Genomic DNA, 24,439 nt, shown 5'->3' on the forward strand with positions numbered 1-24,439 from the left:
AGGAATTAAACATACAAAATTTCACTTACCTCTTGCCCCCCATCCAGTATGCAGAGTTTAGCTGTCTGTTTTTTGGCATCAACTAAGACATTAAACATTGTACACAGAGAAGAAGGGATACGCAAGTCCGTTGATTTGTTTGTCTTTTGTAGCTTGAGTTCAAATGCAATTCTTGTTCTGTTTATTAAAACACAATTCATAATATGAGTCTCTCTGATACTTCTGAACAACCAGTGTACAAATGTATAAACCCTACTAAATATGCTGGCTTAACAATGTACATGCACGTGAGGACATCTTAGAAATAAAAATCTGTAAGTGCAGAAAATCCACCCATTCAATAAACAATTGCATTGATGGTAATCTCAAGGTTCTGCACTGCTTCAGCTAATGCAGTTGAATAATAAAAGTATTATCTTCTTGCCCACTAGATAACAATATGCTTCCCTGTATGATGACTAGGAACAATTTAAAGCAATGAAAATACCCCACATTTTCCAGCTCTTCTATGTTAAAATGCGGTTTATCATACCAAATGCTTGCTTCTAAGAAATATAATTAAAAAATCCTCTTCTGGCTTTAATAGAAAAGAGAATTTTATTGAAAAAAAGGAGTTTATTATTAAACAAATATTAATATTTATATTGAAAAGTGAGATGTATCAGGAAATAGATAATACAAAAACCTTATTTTCTTCTCACGCCAGTGTAAATAAGGAGTAATGTCACTGAAATAAATTATAATCGTTCAGAATACATAAATATAAAAGTAATGTCTTATTTCCACACTTATTTTTAAATGTGGGTACCAGAAACTGACACAATAGTTTAAGAATATGGAAACAGAAGCATCCTATTTCTATTTTAGAAAGTCTTATAGATCATATTTGTATCACAATAAAAGTTATAATAGAATAGTTCCATCATTCTTTTCTGAGTTGCTACCATCTAATACAGTCCATCCGATGGATATATAATTTACTTTCTTTATTACCTGACATATGGTATCTTTGACCACACTAAAACATACTTAGTGTGTTAACACTAGTACGTTATGTATTAACTCTAAAATATTAATACATTTTATGTATTGACACTAGGATCATTCTGTAATATTAATTAAACCTTCATTTATTGCCATCAGAATGTTCTTATTCTCCACAAAAGCAAGCAGCAAAGATGTCAGGATTGGTATCACAGACCAAAAACCAATCCATAAGGAATTATTTTTGTAATGCCTCTGTGTTAATAATTCTGCTCTCAGCTTCTGGTTGTGATCCTGGCATTGAACCATTTTTAACCTATTTTGTGTGTGCCATTAAAATTCACACAGTCAAATCTGTATGCTGCAAAGTTTTAGATAATGACAACATGTGGCTTTATTGCCCAGGAGAAATCCAAGTATTTATATTTACACAATTGCCTTTCCCACATTAATCTGTAATAATCTTTAAAAAAGATGTAAGATCAATTTGAAAAGATTCATTCTTCACTAAATTATTTTAACTTGTACTAATTATATACATGTTTGTATTTTAATCCTGTTGATAAGAGTCCCAGCGTAAAGATTTTTTTCATTTTTTTTCCAGGCTCGAAATCAATACAATCAATATATTACTCCATCTTAATGCTACTTCTTTTATGGTTTTTAAGACTAAGATTACACTGATAGTCTTCCAGTCCTTTGAGATTTCACCATTTTTCTAAGATTTGTTAGATATTTGTAGCTGACTGCGCTTCTACGCGAAATTCTTTAGAACAGATGGATGTAAGCTTACATGACTTCAATTCTAGTAGATATTGTCTCATATCTTCCTTTGCTAGAGTTTAAACTTTTATTGCATTCACTGTATCACCCCCCCTTCCAAAATCAAATAGAAATGTTTGTGAAATGCTTCTGCGCTTTTTACCATGATTTCCTCACTGTAGCTCTAGCAACAGGCTCACATACTAAGCCTGAGGTTCTCCTTGTTCCTACTACATTTAACAGAAAATAATAAAATACTAGGTTATCAGATTTAACCTTAGTAGACGTTACAGGTTATCTGTTTCTTTAGCCTTCCTTATTAATGTTATATATTTTCTGATTGAAACTATTAAATTGTCTACAAACTTTCTTTATTTTTTCCCCAGTCTTCTATTTATTTTTTTTAAAATCAGTATTTTCATGTGTCCGGACTAAGCTTTCTCTGTATGTGGGATCATGGCTTCAGAAGCACCTAATAGGAGATCCCTGTAAATTTTCTAGACATACAGATATTTCTTCTAAACTCAGTGGTATGTATTGAAAGCTACGGCAGAGATCTTTTTAGATAACCTATGCTTAATTTAGAAGAATATACCCATAACTATAAGATACAGCTCAAGAAAAAACACCACTATGTCTTCTATAATTTCCAGAAGCTTAGCAATATAAAACTTAGTTTCAGCTGGATAACTTACAGATAGCCTTCTCTTGTTTATTGTATAAATGCAGAAATGCTGTATACTCTTTATTTTGTAATATATTTCTTAGAGACAATACTCTAAAGTAATGACAAATTAAGTAGTATTATTAACTGAACATAAAGAATAATACAGTAATGAGAAGGGAAATGTACAAAAAGAAAAAGGATTTCTTCTAGCAGAATTCTGAGATTTGTTAATCTTTGCCACATACATGGAATAGAAAAGAGATTTGGTTTATTTAGTTCCAAGGGTCTATTCACAACATATGCAGAAATTGTCCTTGGTATTTCCTAGATGTTGCCAAATTGCTGATTGCCAGATGCTGGGAAATACACACAAGTCATGATCTCTTTACAGTTGCCCTGATTCCTGTGACAGGATTCTGGTACAGATGTACCTCTGCGAGCCAGTATGGCTGTTCCTATGTTAATTTTAAAATCTTTCCCAATTTTTAATTGATCATTTCAACTGTACCTTTTAACGCAGGCTTCTATCATGTCAGTGGCCATGAGTTTAAGTCTCTGCTCTAAATGGTGGGCAAATTCTGGTTCTGGCCAGTGAAGATCAAAAACAAACATCTGCAGAGCGTCCAGTTTCCAGAAAAGGTCTTCTGATGTAGCTGAGCCATTGCTATAAGAAACAAAACAAAACAAAGTCCCCAAGAAACAGAAGATAAATGTATGGGTGTCTATCCCAGTTGCCATAGAATTATCTAGAGTAATAAGATTTCCTTATCACACCATCTTCCTGCTTCACTTCACTGTATCTCATAGCACAGTTGCTCTTATTCCAAGAACATAAAAATGGTCATGGAAAATTTAAAATAATTCCCATTAGGATGAAAAAAGTAAAGTTTTCTCATCTGTTAGCTGAGAAATATGACAGGCTAGGGAGGTAGATGGGATGCTGGGGAACATGGAAAATGAAGGAGCTCAAATTTCAGATCAAGACAGGAAAAATAAAGGATACAGGTATTATTAATTAGCAAGGACCTTTTCAAAACAGTGACAACTTTGCACATATGTTTTCTTGCCTTCATAACTCTGGTAGATAAGCCTACCAAAGAAATGAGGATGCTAGTAGTAATATTGTAAAAGAGATACCCAGACAAATACTCCCTTGATAAATACTCATTAATTCTAACTGAGGGAATAACATCAGATCCTGGTGGAAAAAAGAGAACAGAAACTATTTAAAGAAATTTGTGCACAAACAAAACAGGGGACTAATATGGCTCTATGTCATCTCAGATTGTCCACGTAGTTTTAAAGTTCTTCTTCCACCCTGAACCGACTGCTAAATTTAAAGACATTTGCTTGTGATAAGATACAACAATTTAAGGATAATTTTAGCAGTAGCTACAGTTACACTTCCACTGTCATTGTGGATTAATTACATTTTCGTGTTGTGTTGCAATGCCTGGGTTATTGTTTAAGGACAGTTACACTATGCAGCATGGCATACCAGGATGTTAGTGACACAAGCAACCAAAACTCAGCCTGACAGTCCCAATTCAGATGCAAATAGTTCAGTACGTCATTACTGCCATTTTCTTTCTTCTGCCTTGTGACAAAAGAACATAATTATCAAAGTGTTAAGTGACCCCAGCTCTCATGGAAGGAGTCAGTGAGTGCTGAGTGTGCTCAGGACAGAGCAGGGTCAGATTAAAAAACAAACGAAAAAAATAGAAAGGACGTCTAATAGCTGACAACCTAGAGCACCCCTCAGACAGCAGCACCACCACTGGTTTGCTCCAGGTTAGCCAAGATGTTGGGCGGTGAAGTGAAGTGAAGCGAAGCACAGCTCATGTTCAGGGCTCTGAAGAGGCAGCACGGATGCAGCAGGAGCACTGCTTTGGTCTCACAGCACCCCATCACCTTCCAGACCCACCCAATTGCCCCCTTGCCCTGCTGCTTAAGGGTACCACGACTTCAGAGCCATCATTGTCTTCTGCAATGCCGTGTCGGTGCCAAAAGGGGCTGCCGGGCCAGGCGAAGGGGACAGCCAGCAAGGGCTGGGCAGTGGGTGACACTGAGAGCTGGGGCACCTGCCTAGGGAAAAGGCTGGCTCTGAGCGACCGACCCCGACCTCGGCTTTGGTTTTAAATCGTGCAAGTTTTGGTATCTTCACTATGCATAGCAGGATATTCCACGGCTTTAAACAGGCTTTTTTGACATCATGCATATCTTCCCCACTTATTTTAAACAGTAACTGTTAATTTCACATTGTATGTGCTCCTGAAAGAAAACAGCAGAAACAGAGAGAAGGCCCACGGGACTGCTAAGGTTACAACTTGCATAGGGATGTTACCTGTTAAAGTTGGACCTGAATAGGGAGCACTTTTAGACACCGCTAAGTTTAATTAAGAATCAGAAATAACAAACCACCAAAACTTCTCAGAAAGTTTATAATCCTGTTAGACTGTTTAAGTTATATGATAAGCAAATATTGAAGATTTCATTACACCTGCTGTGTACACTGGCAGTGAGTGAATTTGTAAATGCTACGTTATACACATTATTTGATTCAAAAGTGACTAAGTCAATTTTTGAGATGACTGGGATGAAAGAACAAGACAAATTATATAGGGACAGAAACAGGGACAATCTCAGTATATATATTACAGTTGATAAAAACACATATTTTCTAGAAAACAAACCATACTTTCTCAAGAAAGAGAACTACCATTTTTCATCATCAGATCATACAATGTAACCATTTTTTATTCTTCCATAGTTTTTTCTTTTTTGCCTAATGGAATTCCAAATGAAATTCTTCAGGACTCGGGAGGACTAATGCGCTCTCAATAACATCAATGTATTCTTATGCACGTTCACTCCCTGGTAGCCACTTAATTTGGTTTCATTAGACGACCGAATAAAGTTTCACAATTATAATAAATGTAATAACAGACACAGGTTCATGAAACACTAATTCATTCTGTGAGAAACACTAATTCATTCATTCTCTTTTCATATAATTTTGAGCTCCCAGTCTTCATTTTTTTATTCATCATTGTCCAATGACATTTGAATTTGACTAACGTATTATACTAATAAGATGGGGAAGGAAAATAAAGCGCTACAACAGAAACTATTTGTTACTAGTTCCACATCCAGACACAAACACCTAATTTGTTTGTTAAATGCTGCAGAAAACTGTGATTTCAATCACCTTGTTACTGCTATTTGTACCAGATACTTGTTTTATTTGCATTTTAGGATTTTTCCTGGCCCTTATTCAGTAAAAGCATTAGAAACAGTATTAATTGTCAGCACATACCTCAATACCCTGAAGTGGTTGTACCGTCTATAGATTTGCTTTCCCTACTAGGAGCTGGTTATGTCACTTCAGGGTTTAATACTCCATAAAGGGTAACATGAAGAAGAGCTAAACTCAGTTTTTACCTCCTCCTGGCAGCAGGACAAAGTCCTGCATTTGAATCAAATCACCAAAGCATTTGAATCTACATCCATAATTCCAGAACCATTTTTTTTTTTGTGAAGGAACAGGAGACATTCTTGGGTATTGAAAAGTTTTTATCTGAACATCTATGGTAAAGCTACTTCAATCTAATTAATGGAATAATATTACTGTACCAGGAAACTGAACTGGTACTGTTTCTTTAAAAACTATATTCAATACAGTTATCTATATTTTTAAAATTAAGCACAAACTCCACTGTTTTGCTGGTCAAAACTTCAGCTTTCAGCACTAGTTCTTTGTGCAAAAGGTACTATCTAGTTGTCCGCTCTTTTTAATCAGGTCACAGCAGTAAGAGAAGGTTTCCAATGATTAAAAGAGGCAAATATTATGCCCATCCTAATTTTTTTTTTTTAATGGCAATTTAACTTCATATTTGGTCACACTTTGACTGGGAGAGTGGACCAGGTATCTCCAGAGGGCCATTTTAACCTGAATTATTTTATGGCTTTATGCCTTGCATCATACTGAACACAGCAAAGAAAGGTCCAAGACACAATGTTTCTCCACGACCCTGCAGAATATTAAACTTGGGAGCTGCACACAGCCTCCTAAGTAATTCACTTATCCACTGACAGCTGAGAGAGGCAGCTTCCCACTAGGCTTGCCAGCTACCTAAGCAGTAGCAATTAGTCAGACAGTCCACTAATAAAGCACACTGGCTGCAAATCAGCACACACACGACTCCAGAGTAGATGTAGAATATATCATTTCTTGCCTAGATGTGAAACTCCATAGGGTAGCTTGGGATATGAAAATAAGGAGAAATATTAAATATCTAAGGACATGCTCAATCAACCACAAGATTCAAAAGCAGCTGGCTTCCATTTTTGTAGAATTTACCAAGGGCAATGATGGTGATTTTATAAATTACTGCAATTACTTTTTTTTTTAAGGTTATTACTGAGTTACTACCCATTAGTGTTTAGGACTATTTACAAAACAGGGTACCAGCTCTGTCCTTTGTGAGCCCTCAGTTTGTGAGCTCCAGCTCTACTTCCTTTATGCTGCCTCAAGACGTATATTCAGGGCACAGAAAGTCAACTGAGAGTTTCTTCAACAGAAAAGGATTTTCAATAATTACAGAGTGAATGGCACTTAGCCCCATCTCTGTATTTTCCACCAGCAGATGAGTGGGAAGGATGGAGCAGAACTTTGGCAGGTAATAGCTTGTGTACGGTCCCTCACAGATATTAGGGACAGAGTTACCTCATGGTTCCTCTTACTTAGTTCACAAGTGAGGCAACCTGAGGATCAAGCGACCAAAACATGCTTCTCGAGCCTTCTTTCTTCCTGTGTGTTAGTATTTCTGGAAGAAAAGAAATTTGGCCCACAATATACATTCATCTTCCAGAATGCTCAATAGGAACTAGCTATATTCAGAATTCCTTATTCCACAGAAAGTAGATCAGCTAAATGTCACTATTCCATCAGTCCTATGGCTATACTTTCAAATACCCATCCTTAAAACTGCAGACCATGGCCTCCTACCACTTTACTGGAGGCAAGCACTACGACAGGAACGTATGCGGTACTACAGATGCAACTCCCCCAAACAGTGCTGAAACACGGCCTCCTGACTTATTCAGCATGCACAAACACACAGAGAGGTCCAGCAGGAGAGCTCAGACACATCCAGATCAGATCCCTTCATATCACAACCAGAGCACTGCGACTGCTCCAGCCGGTCCCTCTCGTCACTCATTACAGCTGAGCCATAGCAGGAAGAATATAGCTGACACATTTCCTTTGATGTTGCCTGTTCTGGTTGGAAGATGAGACAGGACTATTCTCCTGCAAGCATGTATCTTATTCCATGTTTCCCCAGCCTTGAGTTTTGCTGAACCTGATGTTCTAGACCGGCACCAGATAGCAACAGACAACCTCAGGTCTGTTTCTACAATATTTTTGGTCAGTGAATCTATGTCATGTCTGCACTGAAAATAATAATATATAAATTAAACCATAAACAATTAAAATCACCCACAAATCTAACTGAAAAGCCAGGTGCAGAAGAGGCAGAGAAATTAAATTTAAAATATGAAATGGAAGAAAAATGCAATTTAAAAGTAGTACATGTGAATTAAGGAATAAGTAAGCCCCCCCTCCCCCTTCATTCTGGCTGATTAGAAGCTTTTACAGAATATTCAAACTTTTTTGCTCTTTAAGGATGTTGTCTTCAGCCAAATGGAACAGTAATCCACAGTGCTCTGCATGTCTAGCCAAGGTGTCCTCTGAGTTGTCCTCTCCTGAGACCAATCAAGAAAAACATACTACTCCTAACACTTTCCCCTTTTCATATCTCCCTTTCCAATGCCCAATAATAAAAGGTTAAGCCAAAACAACTGAAAATGAGGTAATGATCTTCTTAAGTGTTGTTATAAGCAGCATACATTTACTGCTCCAAAACATGTGATCAAGGAAAAAAAAAGCATCAGTTAATTAAAAACCATAAACAATCTTCTCTAGTAATGTTAAAAAGAATTGCAGCAACTTTTAAGTGAAAGAGGGGAAAATCTGTTCTCATCAGTAAAGCACACAAAGAAATGCCTAACTGTGAATATATTTTCACTTCTTTCTCTTCAGCAAAAGTTCTTAGGCACATAACAGCTCTGTTGAATATGAATGGACTTAGACATGAACATAAGAGCATGAACATGAACATTAGTAAAGTTTGGAGAATATGAAATCTCTTCCTATTGCAGACAAAATAGACACAGGACTTGGCATTCTTGGTAAACATTTAACTATAACTTAGTTGGCTCACAGACTGCTTTTTCTGATTTTTTTGCCTGTAGATTCTTCATTGTGTAATTCAAATTGATAATGATTAATTGACCAAAATCATCACTTTCAAAGAGAAAAAGAGAAGTCCAGCACAACTTAGTGATATACGTAGTCATCTTCTTGCTAAAGCATCAGCTGTGTGGCCAGGAGGAGGGAGCACAGTGGACTGGGAGAGAAAGACTTATCAGTGGAGAGAAGGAGCCACCCACGATGACTGACAAAGCAGGGCCTGGGCTCCTGGTTTAGGTGCCTCTGCTGACTCTATGTACAATGCAGTATGTCACTCTAGTCCACTTAAGGTGGATGTTCATCACACCAAAACGGAAAACTGACAGGTAGCACTGGGTTTTGCTTAACAGGTATTGGAGCCTAGGTATTTGGTTACTCCCATTGGAGAATTTAACTAGAAAGAGGAAGTTTTATTCTTCCTGAAAAGGACAGGATGGGAGAAGTGGGGGAAATAAAACGCTCCTCCTTTCTTTCATGTAATAGTGAAAGTAAACCATTTCCTCTGACAGAAGCTGAGACACCGTAACCAGCAGGAAAGAGGAAACTCATTAGCTTGGGAGGAGGAATAACTGGCTTGCAGTGCCTTCATTTTTCTTTTTTGATCCAAATACAACACATGGCCATTCTGAGAAGTTACTTGGCTCTTCAGTAAGACATAGATAGGCTGATTCTTAAAATACTACCTGAATTCCACAGTATTACAAAGGTAACTTAATACTACCTGCCATCTTGAATGTTAATTTATACACATTTTATAAAACACAACTTCAAAGCTCTACATTTAGGGAAAAAAAAGCACAAAGAGGTGCCTACAACGGAACCAGCACCTTGGCAGACCCCTTCTCAAATGTGTGAGGTGGCTGAAAGGGGGATGAGGACCTTACAATGATGACACCGCTAGCCCCCACTTCTCCTGAGAAGCAGCAGAGCGACAGCTACTGCTGGCAACTGCTTACAGCACACAGGAACCTCAGTGTTCACCAGATCCTTTGAAAACCTCACTGATTAGTTTAGGAAGTTATGCATACTTTGCCACACACACCATGAACCTTAATACCAGAAGATGTGCAAGGGGGATGAGCCGATGTCTGAATTTCACTATATTTGCACATTTTTTGACAATACAATCTAGGAATTTATTGCTACTCCAAAACCTTCATTTAGGAAAGATCTACCACTGTAATCCTCCAACCAAAATCCATATTTATTATATATTACTTATAAATTCAATATTCAAAATACATGAATTTAAATATGTACAAGTGATTTTTACTGGATGGGGTTGCTAGAATACAGACTGTAAGAAGACCACATCTAAGATTATAATAACTCTTAACTGAAAGCTATTTTTTTAAAAAAAACTAACCCTCAAAAGCATGGGAATAACACAAAGGAATTTGAGTAGCAGAAGACCAATTAGTTTGTATTCAAAGCTGAAATGACTTGCATAAGCACATCAGGAGAAACCCAGCATTATTATAGTAAACACAAAAGCTACCAAAGCCAAGGATTAAGAGGAGTTTTGTCAACTTTTAGGGGAATTAGCAGCAGCACAACAATCATAATATTCAACAGAGAAGTGCCGGAAGTCTGGCAGAGCACACACTATCAATTCCCTTTTTACAAGGAGTCACATGGAAAAGATGAGGGGTGATGGCTACAAGTTACTCCTGGGGAGATTCCGACTGGACATAAGAGGAAAATTTTTTCCCAATGAGAACAATCAGCCATTGGAATGATCTCCTCAGGGAAGTGGTGGATTCCCCAACATTGGACACTTTTAAGATTCAGCTGGACACGGTGCTGGGCCATCTCATCCAGACCATGCTTTTGCCAAGAAAGGTTGGACCAGATGATCCTTGAGGTCTCTTCCAACCCGGTATTGTATGATTCTATGAACTTTTGCAGTAATGGATCTGAGTGCTTGTTAGGAGTGTTTAACTCCATCATAAAACTTGAAAAGACAATACTTGGCTAGAAATCGTATTATCAAGCTTTGTATCTTGAACGTGTGTTTTTTGAAGTCTTTCACATTCATCCTTCCCTAACACAAGTTTAGCTAAAATAAGGTTCTTCTTGAGCCTTTCTCTAATGTATATGAATGTGTCCTCACACAGAAATCTGGCCTGTAACTATGGTAATATTCCCACAGAACAGGGCACATCTGCTCTATTTTTTTATTACTATTTTAAGAAAAGACTACCAAAGTGTTGGGGAGAAATCAAGAAGAAATGCATATTTTTTCAAACAGACAAAGAAATGGATGTAATTCTATTCTGGGTACTTATTAACCTTTTACTATTTTCCTGTAACATGGATATTTAATCTAATGACAATATTTGCAGTCAATGATTTTCAGAACCAATATACAATGAGTTAATCAAACCCATGCAAAAATATGATGGGCTGCCTCACTTTACAAAACCACAATCTAAAATCAATTACCCCAAAGGTTCTCGACTGCTTATTAATTCAGAAGAGTCATTAGGTTGTTTAGGGTATTAAACACCATTCATATTATGACAGACCTTTGCCAAGGTGATTTTTTAAGTTATCAGGTTTAAGACTGCTACATTTTAATGCACTAGAAAGCGCAACTCACTAACAGTCCATGCTTGGCTCGCTCTCAAGAAACAATAATTTCCAACTAAGGGATCATAAACACCATGCAATCCAAATACAGCTGCACAGAACACTAGCAAGGCCATGCAGAGCTGACATACAGTCAGAAGGTTATTGAAGAATACACACGTGGAGTCATACAAAGAAGTCATCCAGGTTGGTGTAGTAAAGCTAGGTATTTGTGGAAGATTAAGAGGCAAACTTGGAACTTTTGGAAGAGCTACATTAGGAAGACTGTTGGTGATGCTCCTGTGAAGAAATAAACAATGTAGGAATACAATAAAATATAGAATATTTAGAGGACAATGGGGGAGAACACCTGATTAGACAGAAAGCTATAGGCAGGTGCTTTGTTCAAATCTTGTAGAAAGCACTTACTTCACAGGTTGCCATGACTCTTGTTCAAGACCTCTGTGAATGGACTGGGCAATTGATGATTCCATGAGATCGATGTAGCGGATGACCATGGGAACAAAAATTTCTTGCAGGTGCTTGTGAAACTTTCCATTGCACAAAAATGCTTTAAAAACAAACAAAACACAAATAAAAAATGTCAGGCCTTTCCCTACTTTATTTTGCTATAGGAAAAAGTATCTCTTAAAATGTTTTAGTACCCAAAAGCATTTAAGAACAAGATCCAGCTTGTGTAGGAAATACAGTTTATAAAAGATAAATGAAGTGTTCCATGAGGACACTGCAGTACATCTTAAACTGTCACTGTAACGAAAACTAGGCACATACTGAAATTCTTTGTTAAACAAGAACACTTTTGCATCTTCTTAAAATTAGTAATATACTTTGCTGAATCTAAGCCTCAGCAATTCTGTTTGATACTTAGACACCAAGACAGAACAAAAAACAACCCAAACAAATAGTATTTGAATGTCATTCAATTATTTTTATTCCCCTTACACTAAGAAGAACAAAGGTTACAGTAAAACATTCCAGCCTCACTAGGCTATGTGCAAAAATACGGAGATATACAGCATTTCCTCCAAATTCCTTAATGGAAAAAGGCAACATGTGACATATGAGTGTTTGGGGGAATAAGAACAGTTTACCCATCTGCTCTGTGTCCTTGGGAGCTGGCAAAGTCCTGAATCACTGCCTATAGCTACACAGCACATTCAATGAGCTCTTGAATAGAAAACATGTCCTGATATACCTATGCATGTCCGCATATAAAAATCTCAAAGGCCAGAGCTCACCACCACAATCCTGGCTTTTCCCATCCTGACATGTGCACAAGCCTCATCAAGAACCCCACGAAAAGAACCTCCCAGCCAGTCTGTGTTCATGTGAAACAGCCTCAGCAGCCAAGTTTGCCTGTCCTCTGCCCTCTCAACTGTCTTGCAAAATTTTAAAGGCTGCTAACTCTAGATTTCCCTTCTGGAAGTTTGCTAATTCTCTGGTGTGATTATATCCAACTTTACAGCAATTGTATTTTTATAACTATTTAAAAGAAGTCCTGAAAACTAGTTGCCTAAAGCGCTTAGGAAAGCTGACATACAACACACCTAGAGGTGTTCTCTTGCTTTTCAAAAGAAATTGAGTTGACTGGTGAGCATATTATAAGCATGAATCATATTACTCAAGAAAAGTAAAGTAGCTATAAGCAGTAGAAAATTACCTGCTTCACAGATGGGATTTACTGCATGAAACACTGTATACACAATGCAAACTGAAGATGCTTAAAACCTGAAAATTAGTTTGCCACCACCACTGGCTGTCCCTGTATTCCTTGAAACATTCTCTTAGCAAATCCCAACTCTTAGCACACTAATGTCCTGTCCCACCAAGTGAGTATATCAGTTTCATGTTTTGAATGTGTCTGTGTTCACCAATTAATCCAGCACTATTATTAGGACCTACAAGAATATTCCCATGTGTACATGGAAAACATACGGGCAAGCTGAGACACAGAGAGGAATTTTTATGATTTTGGTAGCCCTTCTTTTCTCCCACCCATATTCTGTTGTTTTAAATTCTCTTGTGGGTTTCTCTTCCCACCTATTCCTGCATCCAGGCTTCTCATTTGATTTGGATGGTTACCACCACCACATTTTGAGGAGATCTCCTCCTCTTCCTAAGAAGAAAAGGCTGGATCATAGGGCTCAAAACCCTGGAAACCATCTCATAAAATTACAGTCCCTTTTGTTCCACTACTGGTACAACTCCACATATAACATATAAAAATAATGTCTGTAACTTCCAGAAACTCCTCTGCCTTCCATTCCTGATTGATGTCCACCACAAACCGAACCTGGGAGAGATGGAGACTATGGGGAAAATGTGTCATCAAGTTTCAGTTCCCTATTGCTACTCGTATTGCAAGGAAATGCCTTTAATGCCGAATGTCTGGACACTAATATATTTTTTTTTCTTGAACACAATGATCTGAAAGCAAGGACTATTTTCTTGAAAATATCCTTGTAGAGTAATGGGAAATTATGTATCAATCACTTTTAACCAAGGAGACAATACTAATGCGATCAGCTCTCTCTGGTTTTGTTCACCTGCCTTTCACTAAGAACTTTGAAACTCCTAGCTAATTTCAACCATATTACACACAGGGGTGGAGATATCAGATATATGGAGTTTCATGGAAACAGGCAGCTATGTAGCAGGCAGAGATTATTAGGGTTTCCACTGAGAAAAAGGCAGCGGCATAGGCTCATCTCTTATTAAACACTTGAGAATCCACCCTTGAGAGCACCTATGAGTCCATTACAAACATGCTCCCTTATTTACACTGCTCATAGAACTACTTGTTAACTAGCTAGTTCTGGCATAATTATTTGTATATCAGGCACTCAAAACAGTGTTATTTTTTCTATATTTATATATCTTAAAACTGCAGCATCTGTGACCATCAATAATAGCAACTGAGAAGGATTTGGATATTAACACAAAGGTTTCACAGTAAACAGCTGATGAACATTACCTTTGAGAAGCAAAAGGTGGCTGGTATCAAGATACATATTAGGCTGATTTTTCAAGGCAACTTTGAGCTTAAGAACAACAACAAGAATACAACTGTGTCAATTAAGTCAATATTGCTGCTTTATAGTGAATCAGTGCAGGACTGACATTAATCAGGCAATCACAGTTACTTGAAGGGATGAGCTTGTAGCTTATTGTTTTCTGAGCACACTGCAGAAATGCTCTGCTACAAGCCCTACTCTGGGAATTACAGTAATAAAGCCTCATGGGCAGGAGGGTGACTCTTGTTATTGCAAAGCCAGAATGAAATCTAAAGAAGTCACAGGCAATAAAAGCTGTTCAACTTAAAAAGCTGAATCATTTTCCTAACATCCTGACACCAGTCTTTGCAGGGAAGTGAAACTTTCCAAAATGATGCCAAGACTCTTAATACGACTGCACCTCCACAGAGATCCCTCTGTCCGTGGGCACACACCTGAGAGCACTGTCTTGGATCAACAACTCAGTGAGCATTCTGTTTTCCCAGGGCTGAGGACATGGCAGCTCTGATTTAGCCATCTAGAGATCTCTGTCAAGGATTACTGCAGGGCAGGGAAAGAACTCAGAGCACAGGGGTAAGTGATATAGCTGAGTATCATCCGCAGACTCATGGCACTCTACCCTATGATTAGAATTGATCTTGCCAAAAGGTACCACCTGTGCATCAAAGCAGATGGGAAACAAGAGATCCTTGAGGAAATGCCACACTTCAAATCCCTCAACTACCACTTGTCTTCAAAGCTATGTAGCTTAATTCTCCATTGTCTTGTCAATATAGACACCCCACACCCTCTTCATCATGAGCCACCTCGTATTCACACAAACAACAACAAAATGAAAGCCTATGCCAGGGCAAGCTAATGCATAGACAATATTAATGGAAAACGGATTACAGGAATAGAAACAAATCCCCAGATGAAAAATTCTTGAAATACTCAAGTTGAAGATGAACGTTACTCAATTTTTACATATTAGGTAGCTGAAATATATTAAAATGACAAGAAAAGACCAGAGATGAAAAGGACAGTCTAATAATGCAGCACTGGAACAAGGTTTCTCCTCTACTAGTAGGAAAAGAATCTGCTGTGCTTGTGTACAACAGAAGCTGTGGGGCTTGTTTTGTTTTTACTTATAAAGGCACAGCTTAGGAGTTATGCTGGAGTCAGTGTGTTACGCTGCCCTCAAGAGCTTCTGCAGAATCAAAGGAAAGGAAGAATAACACAGGTTAACACGAGTCTCTTTTCCACTGACAAAATTAGCACTCTGTCAGACAATCTATAATTATCCTGCTCTCCATAGGGTTCTTGGGAAGGCAACATTTGGATTTTCTGGCATATTTTTAAATTCAAATAAACCCAGTAAATTTCAAGAAGGAAATTTCCTTGGGGCTCCATATTCTATTCGTAGCAGTTGAAAATAACCCAATAACCTGTAAAAAGAAAGTTTATATTTCCATTCATTTCCAGTTTGTATCACATTCCGCCTCCACAGAACATTTATTAATCAGTTACTTAAATTGTGGTGAAAATTGCAAGTGTTTCAGCTTATATACAAACTGTTGTGTATTTTTACATAGAAGACATACTTTAAAAGTGAATTTTAGAGATGTACTAAGTGGAAGCAAGCTGAAAATTTATTTCATCTTTACAGGACAGAGTGACATGAACAGCTTATTGCACAATTTTCTTGTGCCTAAAACTCCCATTCAGTCAAAAAGGTTATTGGATATTCTGGTAAGCAATAATGCAGCTTGAGTTAGCTCTCAGCATCAGTAACCAAAACATATAGCTCTTACCTGAAAGCAGGTTAGGATTTCAAAGCAGCTCCTAATATCACTGAGCAAAAATTTTAAGTCCCTGAGCTAAGAAAAGATTCCCGCTACAATTAATGAGAAGTATAAGGTTTGATGAGAGGTTATCGGTGTGGGTATAAAGTTTGCACTGATTACCTTAAATCCAAATTGTTTTCTATTTCCACCCTGTAGTTTAAGATAGGGGCTATGATGTTATACATGAATTCTAGTACAAAAGCAGTACACAGGCTGTAACAAAGCAGGAAGGTGATGCTGTCTTTGGTGGTGGTTGCCACTCTGCTACTAGTAACAGCAATAGTGGAAAAAACATATTGGAGAATTCCTGTTTGAAATCACTAGCCATGATAATGGCAATGGCTTTCAAGAGGCTAACACTCAACATGCTGGTTTTATTAAATCAGCTTCATCAGACTGTCTAGAGGTGTACCACGGCTGAGTTAGAGCAGGTACACAGACATTTCACTGAGTAATACTTGATGGAAAATGAAGATTATGAGTTAACTTTATAACACTCCTAGTTTTGACTGATTCATGTCAATGTAGTAATGCAATAATGCTGAGCAACAACAGCACAGTACATAGTGTCAGTAAGTGACACTTGGAAAGAAAACTTGGCAAGGAAAGGAGCAGAATATTGAATATACAATTGAAAAACCTCTAAAATAAGCCAAATATATAGACACTTCATGTAACTAGGCACATGCCACTAAAAGATACCTCTGACACCATCTTAAATGAAGAGGAATTAATACATGTCTGTCTTGAGGCACTAAAACCTGATTAATCTGAATAATTAAACAACTACAGAAAGTAAATTGCCCTCCAGAGCACGCTCCTTCATAACATAATTTATAGGCTCCATGGACAAAAAGTAACATAGTCATTACAGAAAATAAGACACAATCTTGGGACAACCACGTCCTCCTTCCCTCTACGAATATCCAATTCTGGAAAAATAATATTGCTATCATAGAGAGACATTGGATACTGTTATCACTGTAAAATCTGCAAAGCTTCACAGAGTCAGGCATAATTGTGTATGAACAATACAAACTTTGGAGATCATTAAAATGGATACTGTAAAAGCAGCTAAAATATTTTTTTCAAACCTTTACATTTTGAAAAATCACAACAAATTTATCTACAATCCATTACTCACCTCCACAGTAAATGTCATTTTTTAAATCAGTTTTTGTTACTTGTTAGGTCTTGTCAGAAAAGCTGAAATATTTTATAGGATAGGAAGATCATACTCATCCATCCCCTGTTTTAAGTAGTTCTTCAGTTAGACTTAACGGGAAAGCAATCACTGATGAACTCTTAATTGTGGAATAAGATCAGAAAAAAATGGAGAAGCTTAAAGTGACTCAAAATGGAGTCCTTCATAATAGAAATGTGAAGCTTCAGTCAGGACTCCCCCTTCCTCCCCCGTTTTACTTCATGAAAAGTTAATACACTGTATTGGAAAATGCATTTTTTTTCTCATTGTTAAATGAATATTGGCTTTGAAGTATTTGGCTTGAATCGTGCACAATGTTTTGTATACTATGTAAAATAACACATTTGATATTATTTGAATAGCAAAGACTATGCATTTTCATTATCTCACAGTCTTTCTAATATTATATTTTAGTGACATAGTTATAAAATAGTCTTACATATAAGTTTTCTTTAATGCTGTAAATGTTAGATTGTTTCTTTATTGTTAGGAGTTTGCTCATGTCAGGTTTATGTGAAAACTGACTCCTGCATCGAAGATTTAGAGCTCATTTAAAGCTCTTGAGATAGAATAACACGCAGGTGTCAGTCCTCCAAATTTCACTGAAGATTAACCTAATATGCAATATGGTGACCTAACAGTTCTTCGTTTGAAAGACATCTGAAAAGTAATCTCTGATATAGCCAGAGAGTGAGAATAACCCAGTGGGATTTCCACCTCTTCATTTCCTAATGAGTTTTTTGATAATGAGAGGTGACTTTGCCAGTCACTGTGGGCTCTATTATGGCTAATTTACTCTACTTCACTCTCCTTGTTAATTATTAACACTAGCCTTTTTATCCTCATGAGACCACATTCCAGTTTTTCCCTTTTTAGATTTTTTTTCTAAATCTATCTTTATGAAGGTGATAGTTTTCAGGAAAAGGTTTTCACTTAGGGTAAAGCCAGAATTATTTATTTCATTTTGGAAGACTGTAAAATTGATTATATAAGCATGAGGAGCTCTTTCTAATGGCTTTAATGCACTTGCAAGGTGAAAAGGCTGTTAATTAAAGAATAAGCACTGAGGTATGTTCCACTTGGGAATCAGTTCTTGGTAGCATGGTCACTTGCCACTTGCTAACATATCCACTGATTAAAAGGTGACTAATTTCCATGGTTGCTTTCCAATAATTCTGGGGAAAAAAGTGTATAATTTTCCAGATGGCTTTCACTTGCCAGAAACTGTCATTTACTATATCTATTACCATCAGGGAATTACTGAAATTGGTATACAGGTGTGACATTTCATACAGCAGCCGTTTTGTATCCTTTAGTTAAGGTTTTACAATCTTTCTAGTAATTGCTTTGACAAGAAAGTTTTTATAAAATGTCTTTCCTAAGGCTGTTTTAATCATTTAGCATTATTATCCATTTAATCTTTTAAGGAAAGAACAATTAGTAGCCTACCAGCAACCTCTTTGCATGTGAGGACAACCCTTGTTTGTTTCTATCACTTCTCTCAGGTTGGAACCAAAGCATAAAGGAACACAAATGACACAACAATGTAGTTAAAACTGGTGCCACAAATCCTTCTTGTACGACTACTGTAAAATACCTCCACAGCTTTCAGGGACCAAATAATTGTTTTAAGTGCACATAACATCACAACTAGAGATGTGCTTCCTAAACTGAAAATGTAAGATGGTAGGAAAGACACCTGAATATCGGCTTCAGATTTTTAAGATGATCAGACACCTGCTTAAAGTAATGCAGAATCCACCTTGCAGGAGTCTAACTCTTAGGAGATCTGCACCAAGATCAAACAATTCCTACACCCTTCTGAGCAGCCTTCTAAATTCAGCTTAAATTACCACCAGTATGGCAATTTTAATATGCTTCTGTAGTTGCAGTATGTCCAACAAAGGATCCAGATGAAACATTCATGAGTATCTTAAAAACAAACTAAGGGAAACACTAACAGATACATTTTCTTTCACTAGGATAATATTTGAAAAAAAGAAATCATGGCATTTCATGTATTGCTAAATGTCAGGGTATGGAATAATTCGTGAAAAGAGACCTCTAAGACTGGATGTTAATGCTTTTTCGCTCTGTCCTAGACCACATCCAATGTGGTGCAATAACAGTGACTTTCAACAATGCTGTTTAAGATTCAGCGTTAGTTTAGTGGCCCTGTCCATTTGCCCTTTTCCCTCCACGAAGTTCGTCATCCATTGTGTTACAGTGAATTGTACATTTGCTAGTTGCTCCATTTCATGATATGGTGCTGTGGCCAACAGGTACTATACTGAGATGACCTATATATTTCAATAAACACTTGGCAGCTAAGGTTAACAAGAATACAATGATAAATAATACAGGTTGCAATATGTGTAACCTTGGAGAAAAGCTCTTGAATACTATTTTCCATTCTTTCCGTCAAGCAGTTTCCATACATGGAGCTAAAATTCTTAAAAGCTATTGAACTTCCACAGAAATGAAATGAATTTTCCAGGAAGAGTTAAAAATTATTTATTGTATTTATAATAAAAAAATAAAATTTTGGAATAACTTGAATAATTCAATAAAAATAGCATTTGGATCTCCAAAATAATTAAAAAAAAGTAGGTAATTTTCTCATATTTTTAAAATAGAGTATGAGTAAACATATAAAACATGGCACATATATGTATTTTTTCTTTATGATGCCTTAAAATGTTAGGTGCAATTCAATGTTTTTAAATTAACACTTAATCCATTTTCTCTGGTTTCATTGCTAATTTCCTTAATTCCATTACTAAAATCACTTTCATACAAAACTTGCCTAGGGCATCACTTAACTACTATAAAAAAACCCCCCTCTCTTCAAAGACAAATAAAAGCAAGATCATACGGTTATCTCAAATTTTGGTCTCCAACTCAAATAATGATACAATACACCCAGTGAAAATAAACCTCTGATCTGTTGTGTGTATCTTACTCTATTCATGCTAAGCCTACAATTCCTTTATAGCCTGAAAGTAGTTTACATGAAGGATTAGAAGGAAATATTAACTACAATTTTATTTAAACAGTATAGATTAAATATGAAATATCAAATACATATTATGATGCTTGTACATCACTGATTTAAAACTGAGCAATTTGTGAATACTGAATAGTTCAGGGATTGCCAGAGTAAGGACTGAAATGGAGCAAGGATAGAGAGAAACTGCTCAACTTCCAAGAAATGGAGCACCAGGATATATATCATAATCACAGGCACTGTCACTTTTATTTTGAGAATCATATTACTTAGAAACACATTTCTAAGGTGTGGGCACATTGAAAAATCTTATGCACGCAATAAGTAAAAACCTTAAGATCTTACTGTCATTTCTGAGGGCGTTATTCAGCAGCTGGAAAAGTGGGAAGCTGTCCCAGGAGTCCTGCGGCTGTGCCTCGAGTGCTGAATCCATATCAACAGAATACAGAGACAGAAACTTCTCTGCATGCTCAGCCAATAATTCTGGCCACCAAGCGAACGCCTGCAAACATGACAAAATAGAATTACTAAACACGAGTCATAAAGCAAAGAGAGATGTGTTATATCTATGGCAAAATACATTTGGATATGTCACTTCATGTCCTATCTCATCTGGGGAGGACGAACACGCCAAGTGAAGAATGTGAAAATATTTTACAAAACCTTGCATCAAAACTGTAAGAAATCAGATAGATTATGCTGGGAAAGATGATATGAACAAAAATGTAACACAAAAAATCAAAAAAGGAGTATAAATCCCTACAACTCTTTTTGCCAGAGAGAAAAGAAAAGAAGGAAGGCCTCATCCTTGAAAAATTACTTTATAAGCTTCTTTTGATTTCATTCAATTCTAAGGCTATAAGTAATCAGATCAATTAATTTTTCAAATAAATTCTTGTGAATACATTTTGGACTCATTTGTTAATCAGAAGGGATGATTTTAGTGCGAAATTTTATTCCTTGAAGTCTAAGGATTTTTTTAATAGATACAGAGAGCTTTTTAATTCCTATTTTTGCCTTAAAGATGTCAGCTTCTCCTGAGGAAGGCATCCAGTTTTGCTTCCACAAATGCTATAAATACATATTTAGAAATTCACTAATGTCTCTATTAATCTTCAGTAACTTAACATGTTGGAATACACAGTTTTCTTTGGTAAAAATGTAGATTCTTAGGTAATCCTAGCTTAAAAGAAGAGAAGAAATCTGTGAAAAATAGTGTGTCAGGAAGTAAAGCCAGCTCCACATTAAAGACTGCTTCACATGTAACTCTTGTACCTTCTTACTGTCACTTAAATCTAGGCTTTGAAAGGTCAGTATTGAAGCTGAGTATTGGATCAGAGGGAGCTGTATGATCCTGGAGTTAAACATGAAGGTGAAGCAAGCTTATGAAATAGGATGAATATCACATACTGCTGAGAGTGTTTTGCTCAGAGTTCACAAAAATATCCGACAGTGAGAAACTCCTACACATACTAGGTAAGAAAATGTCTTTGCTTTCAAACTTAGGGCCCTCATTTTGAATATCTCTATTCGAATATTTTTGAGTTACCTGCATGGGACATATGTAGCTTGATCTATACAAGTGCTGAGTTCCCAGAACTTCAAATAAAGTCATAGAAATCATCACTTGCATTTCTGAAACGCAGGTCCTAGGTAATGCAGAATTACGCACTCAGGCCTGAAAGGCATCAAATAACAGACGACTTCTTCAAAGTGGTCTACAAATGTGTTTTTGCAGCCTGACTTTCTGATGACTGCCTGTAATTCTTTTTGACATGGGGGAAATAGAGAAAAGATGAATTGGCAAGAGGTTTTAAAGACATGCTGAGCATCCTCTGCTATTACTGAAAAGTATTTTGTGTGTTGCAGTGTCAGGATTGAAGGATGCTGATTGGCACCATAGTGAAAAGTACAGATGAGGTTTCAAAAATTTTGGCAAGAGTTTGAAATGGAGTCTTGTTCCTCAAACTGGAAGAAATTTCTCATTAGTAAATCCTGTTTAAATGGGAGCTAATTAAAGGAACAGACTCCTTACCCTAGAAAATAGCTAAATGCAAAGAAATAAAGAAAGATGAAAAGAAATGTATGCAGGCATTGGTGGGTGTCCCTTTTAGGCAAGCAAAACTCTTTTCAGAAAATATTGCCAAAAACTCAAAACAAAGCAGAACCAAACCAAGAAAACCAGCACATTTTCTTTCCATCTTCTTCCCTTTTGCAAATGAAACTTTGAACCCAGACAGAAATTCTTCTGACCCTCTCAAGAACTACCCATCGTTGCTTAGGCAGCAAGGAAGAAGAATAGAAAAATATCTACTACAGCTAGGATAGTTGTTCAGTCATTATGGATAGATAATTTGAAAACAGGCTAAAGGCAGTTAGCAATTGGTGACACACATTCTAAGAGAACAAAAACATCGACCGGATTAAAGGAAGACTGAAGTTCTTAGACTCTAGAAAGACACACAAATATCACAATACAACACCAGAAATCATCAGAACAATTTATGTTACACATTCAATGCACAGTTCCATGCTATAAACAGTGAAAAATAATGCTTAGTTCATCAGGAATCACATACCTCTCTTCCCTTTGGGAATCCCAGAAATTTGGAAGTGTTATGAATTAAAAAAAAAAAAAAATCTAGTGTTAAAAAATGTGATATACTATTTTAGAGATTACTGATCCTTTTTGTCAACTGCACAATCAAACACTGAACATTTACTTAACATTATGATGTGAAGTCACCATATTTAGTCTTCAGTTTTGAGTAGGGAATGTATAATTTTGTGATCTTGTTCTCAGATATATTTTAATATTAAAATTCTGCATGTTCTATAAATTTCAGCAAAATTGAACATTTATTACATGAATGAAGGGGAAAATAATCTTAAAATTATCTTTATTCTTTTCAAGCAGTCTTACATTAGATTGCAAACTTGCTGAATTGATTTTTCTGAAGGCACATGCAACATATTTACCCTTCTGAAAAATACCACATCTCTGACTGCAAGTAAGTAGTACAAAAAGTAATCTTTGAACAGAGATGTTTAATCATACATGTATCATTTGATCTGTTTCTTCTGTGTTCTTTTCCACAGAAATTTAATATTCTTACAGTAATACAGGTCCTCAAAAGACGAAGACAACAATGTGTATGTTTTATTAAGTAATCATTACGGAGTAACACAGTGGCAACAATAGTGTAGAACAGGACCTCCAGGGAATTCATTTCAAATCATTGAAACAGCTGTTTCTTCAGTATAAGATAAAACATCTATAACAAGTTCACACATGACAGATGTAAGCTAAAAACTAGATTCCATAGTGTGACATAAAACCAGATGTTTTGAATGATCATATTTATAACTGTATATACTAAATCATGTTTAGCCCTTTGCATATTTTCGCCAAAAATATTTATTGAGTTTTCTGAGAACATTTCTAAAACAACTTCATGAACCTTAGAAAACTGTATTTATTAATTAAATGTTAATAATATATACAATTGCGTGTACCTGGTCAAGCTTATTTTTGTAATTCCTTGATATAAAAGGTGCTATAATTCTAAATATTCTAAATGTTATGGTTTCTGTATCATGAAGAAAAAGACTTGAGAGTAAGAAACATGAAATTGTTCTATTTTATTTTTTCTACCTTATAATGCCATTTTAAAAAGTGCAAGTTTAAAAGCAGTACTTTTCCAATCAACAGAAGAGCAATGTGAATGTGATTATTATACCCATCATTATTTTTACATTAAAATCAAGATCTATACAGCATGATGAAAACTAGCATTCAGTTATATTTTCTTTTTATTTTGAATGAGAGGTGAAGAGTTGGTGAATTTAGAGTTGGAAGGAACAACTGTATAAGGCTATGAATGTTTTCCATACCGTTCACCACCTCCAGCACAAAGATGCTTTCTCTATTTTATGCTCTTTAATTTTCATTTCTAAACCTACAGTTCATTCAAGCGAATTGAAGTAGAGTTTTATTTCACTTCACTTTTTATAAGCTTCAAGTCTCTTATTCCTCTGTAAATGTGAACTGCCTTAAACATATGTCAGAA

The 24,439-nt window shown here is 36.3% G+C and overlaps 2 protein-coding genes across 10 annotated transcripts in view; both read right to left on the bottom strand.

Annotated features, from left to right (window-relative positions):
- Nucleotides 1-24,439, bottom strand: part of AASS (aminoadipate-semialdehyde synthase) — a 512,915-nt gene that overhangs the window by 118,463 nt on the left and 370,013 nt on the right. The window lies entirely within an intron of this gene.
- The window catches only part of CADPS2 (calcium dependent secretion activator 2), a 333,579-nt gene that overhangs the window by 42,879 nt on the left and 266,261 nt on the right, over nt 1-24,439 (bottom strand). For 4 of the 8 annotated variants that reach the window (XM_052790483.1, XM_052790481.1, XM_052790480.1 and 1 more), the window contains 5 exons: nt 20,715-20,871; nt 11,727-11,868; nt 11,478-11,597; nt 2,922-3,077; nt 30-177 (listed from right to left, as the gene is read on the bottom strand). In XM_052790483.1, the coding sequence (XP_052646443.1) occupies nt 30-177; nt 2,922-3,077; nt 11,478-11,597; nt 11,727-11,868; nt 20,715-20,871 (723 nt within the window). The remainder of the gene's footprint in view (nt 1-29; nt 178-2,921; nt 3,078-11,477; nt 11,598-11,726; nt 11,869-20,714; nt 20,872-24,439) is intronic. The other 4 variants (XM_052790487.1, XM_052790486.1, XM_052790485.1 and 1 more) reach the window with 1 other exon arrangement.

This window comes from Harpia harpyja, chromosome 6 (genome assembly GCF_026419915.1).
Source record: "Harpia harpyja isolate bHarHar1 chromosome 6, bHarHar1 primary haplotype, whole genome shotgun sequence".
Classification (NCBI taxonomy): Eukaryota; Metazoa; Chordata; class Aves; order Accipitriformes; family Accipitridae; genus Harpia; species Harpia harpyja.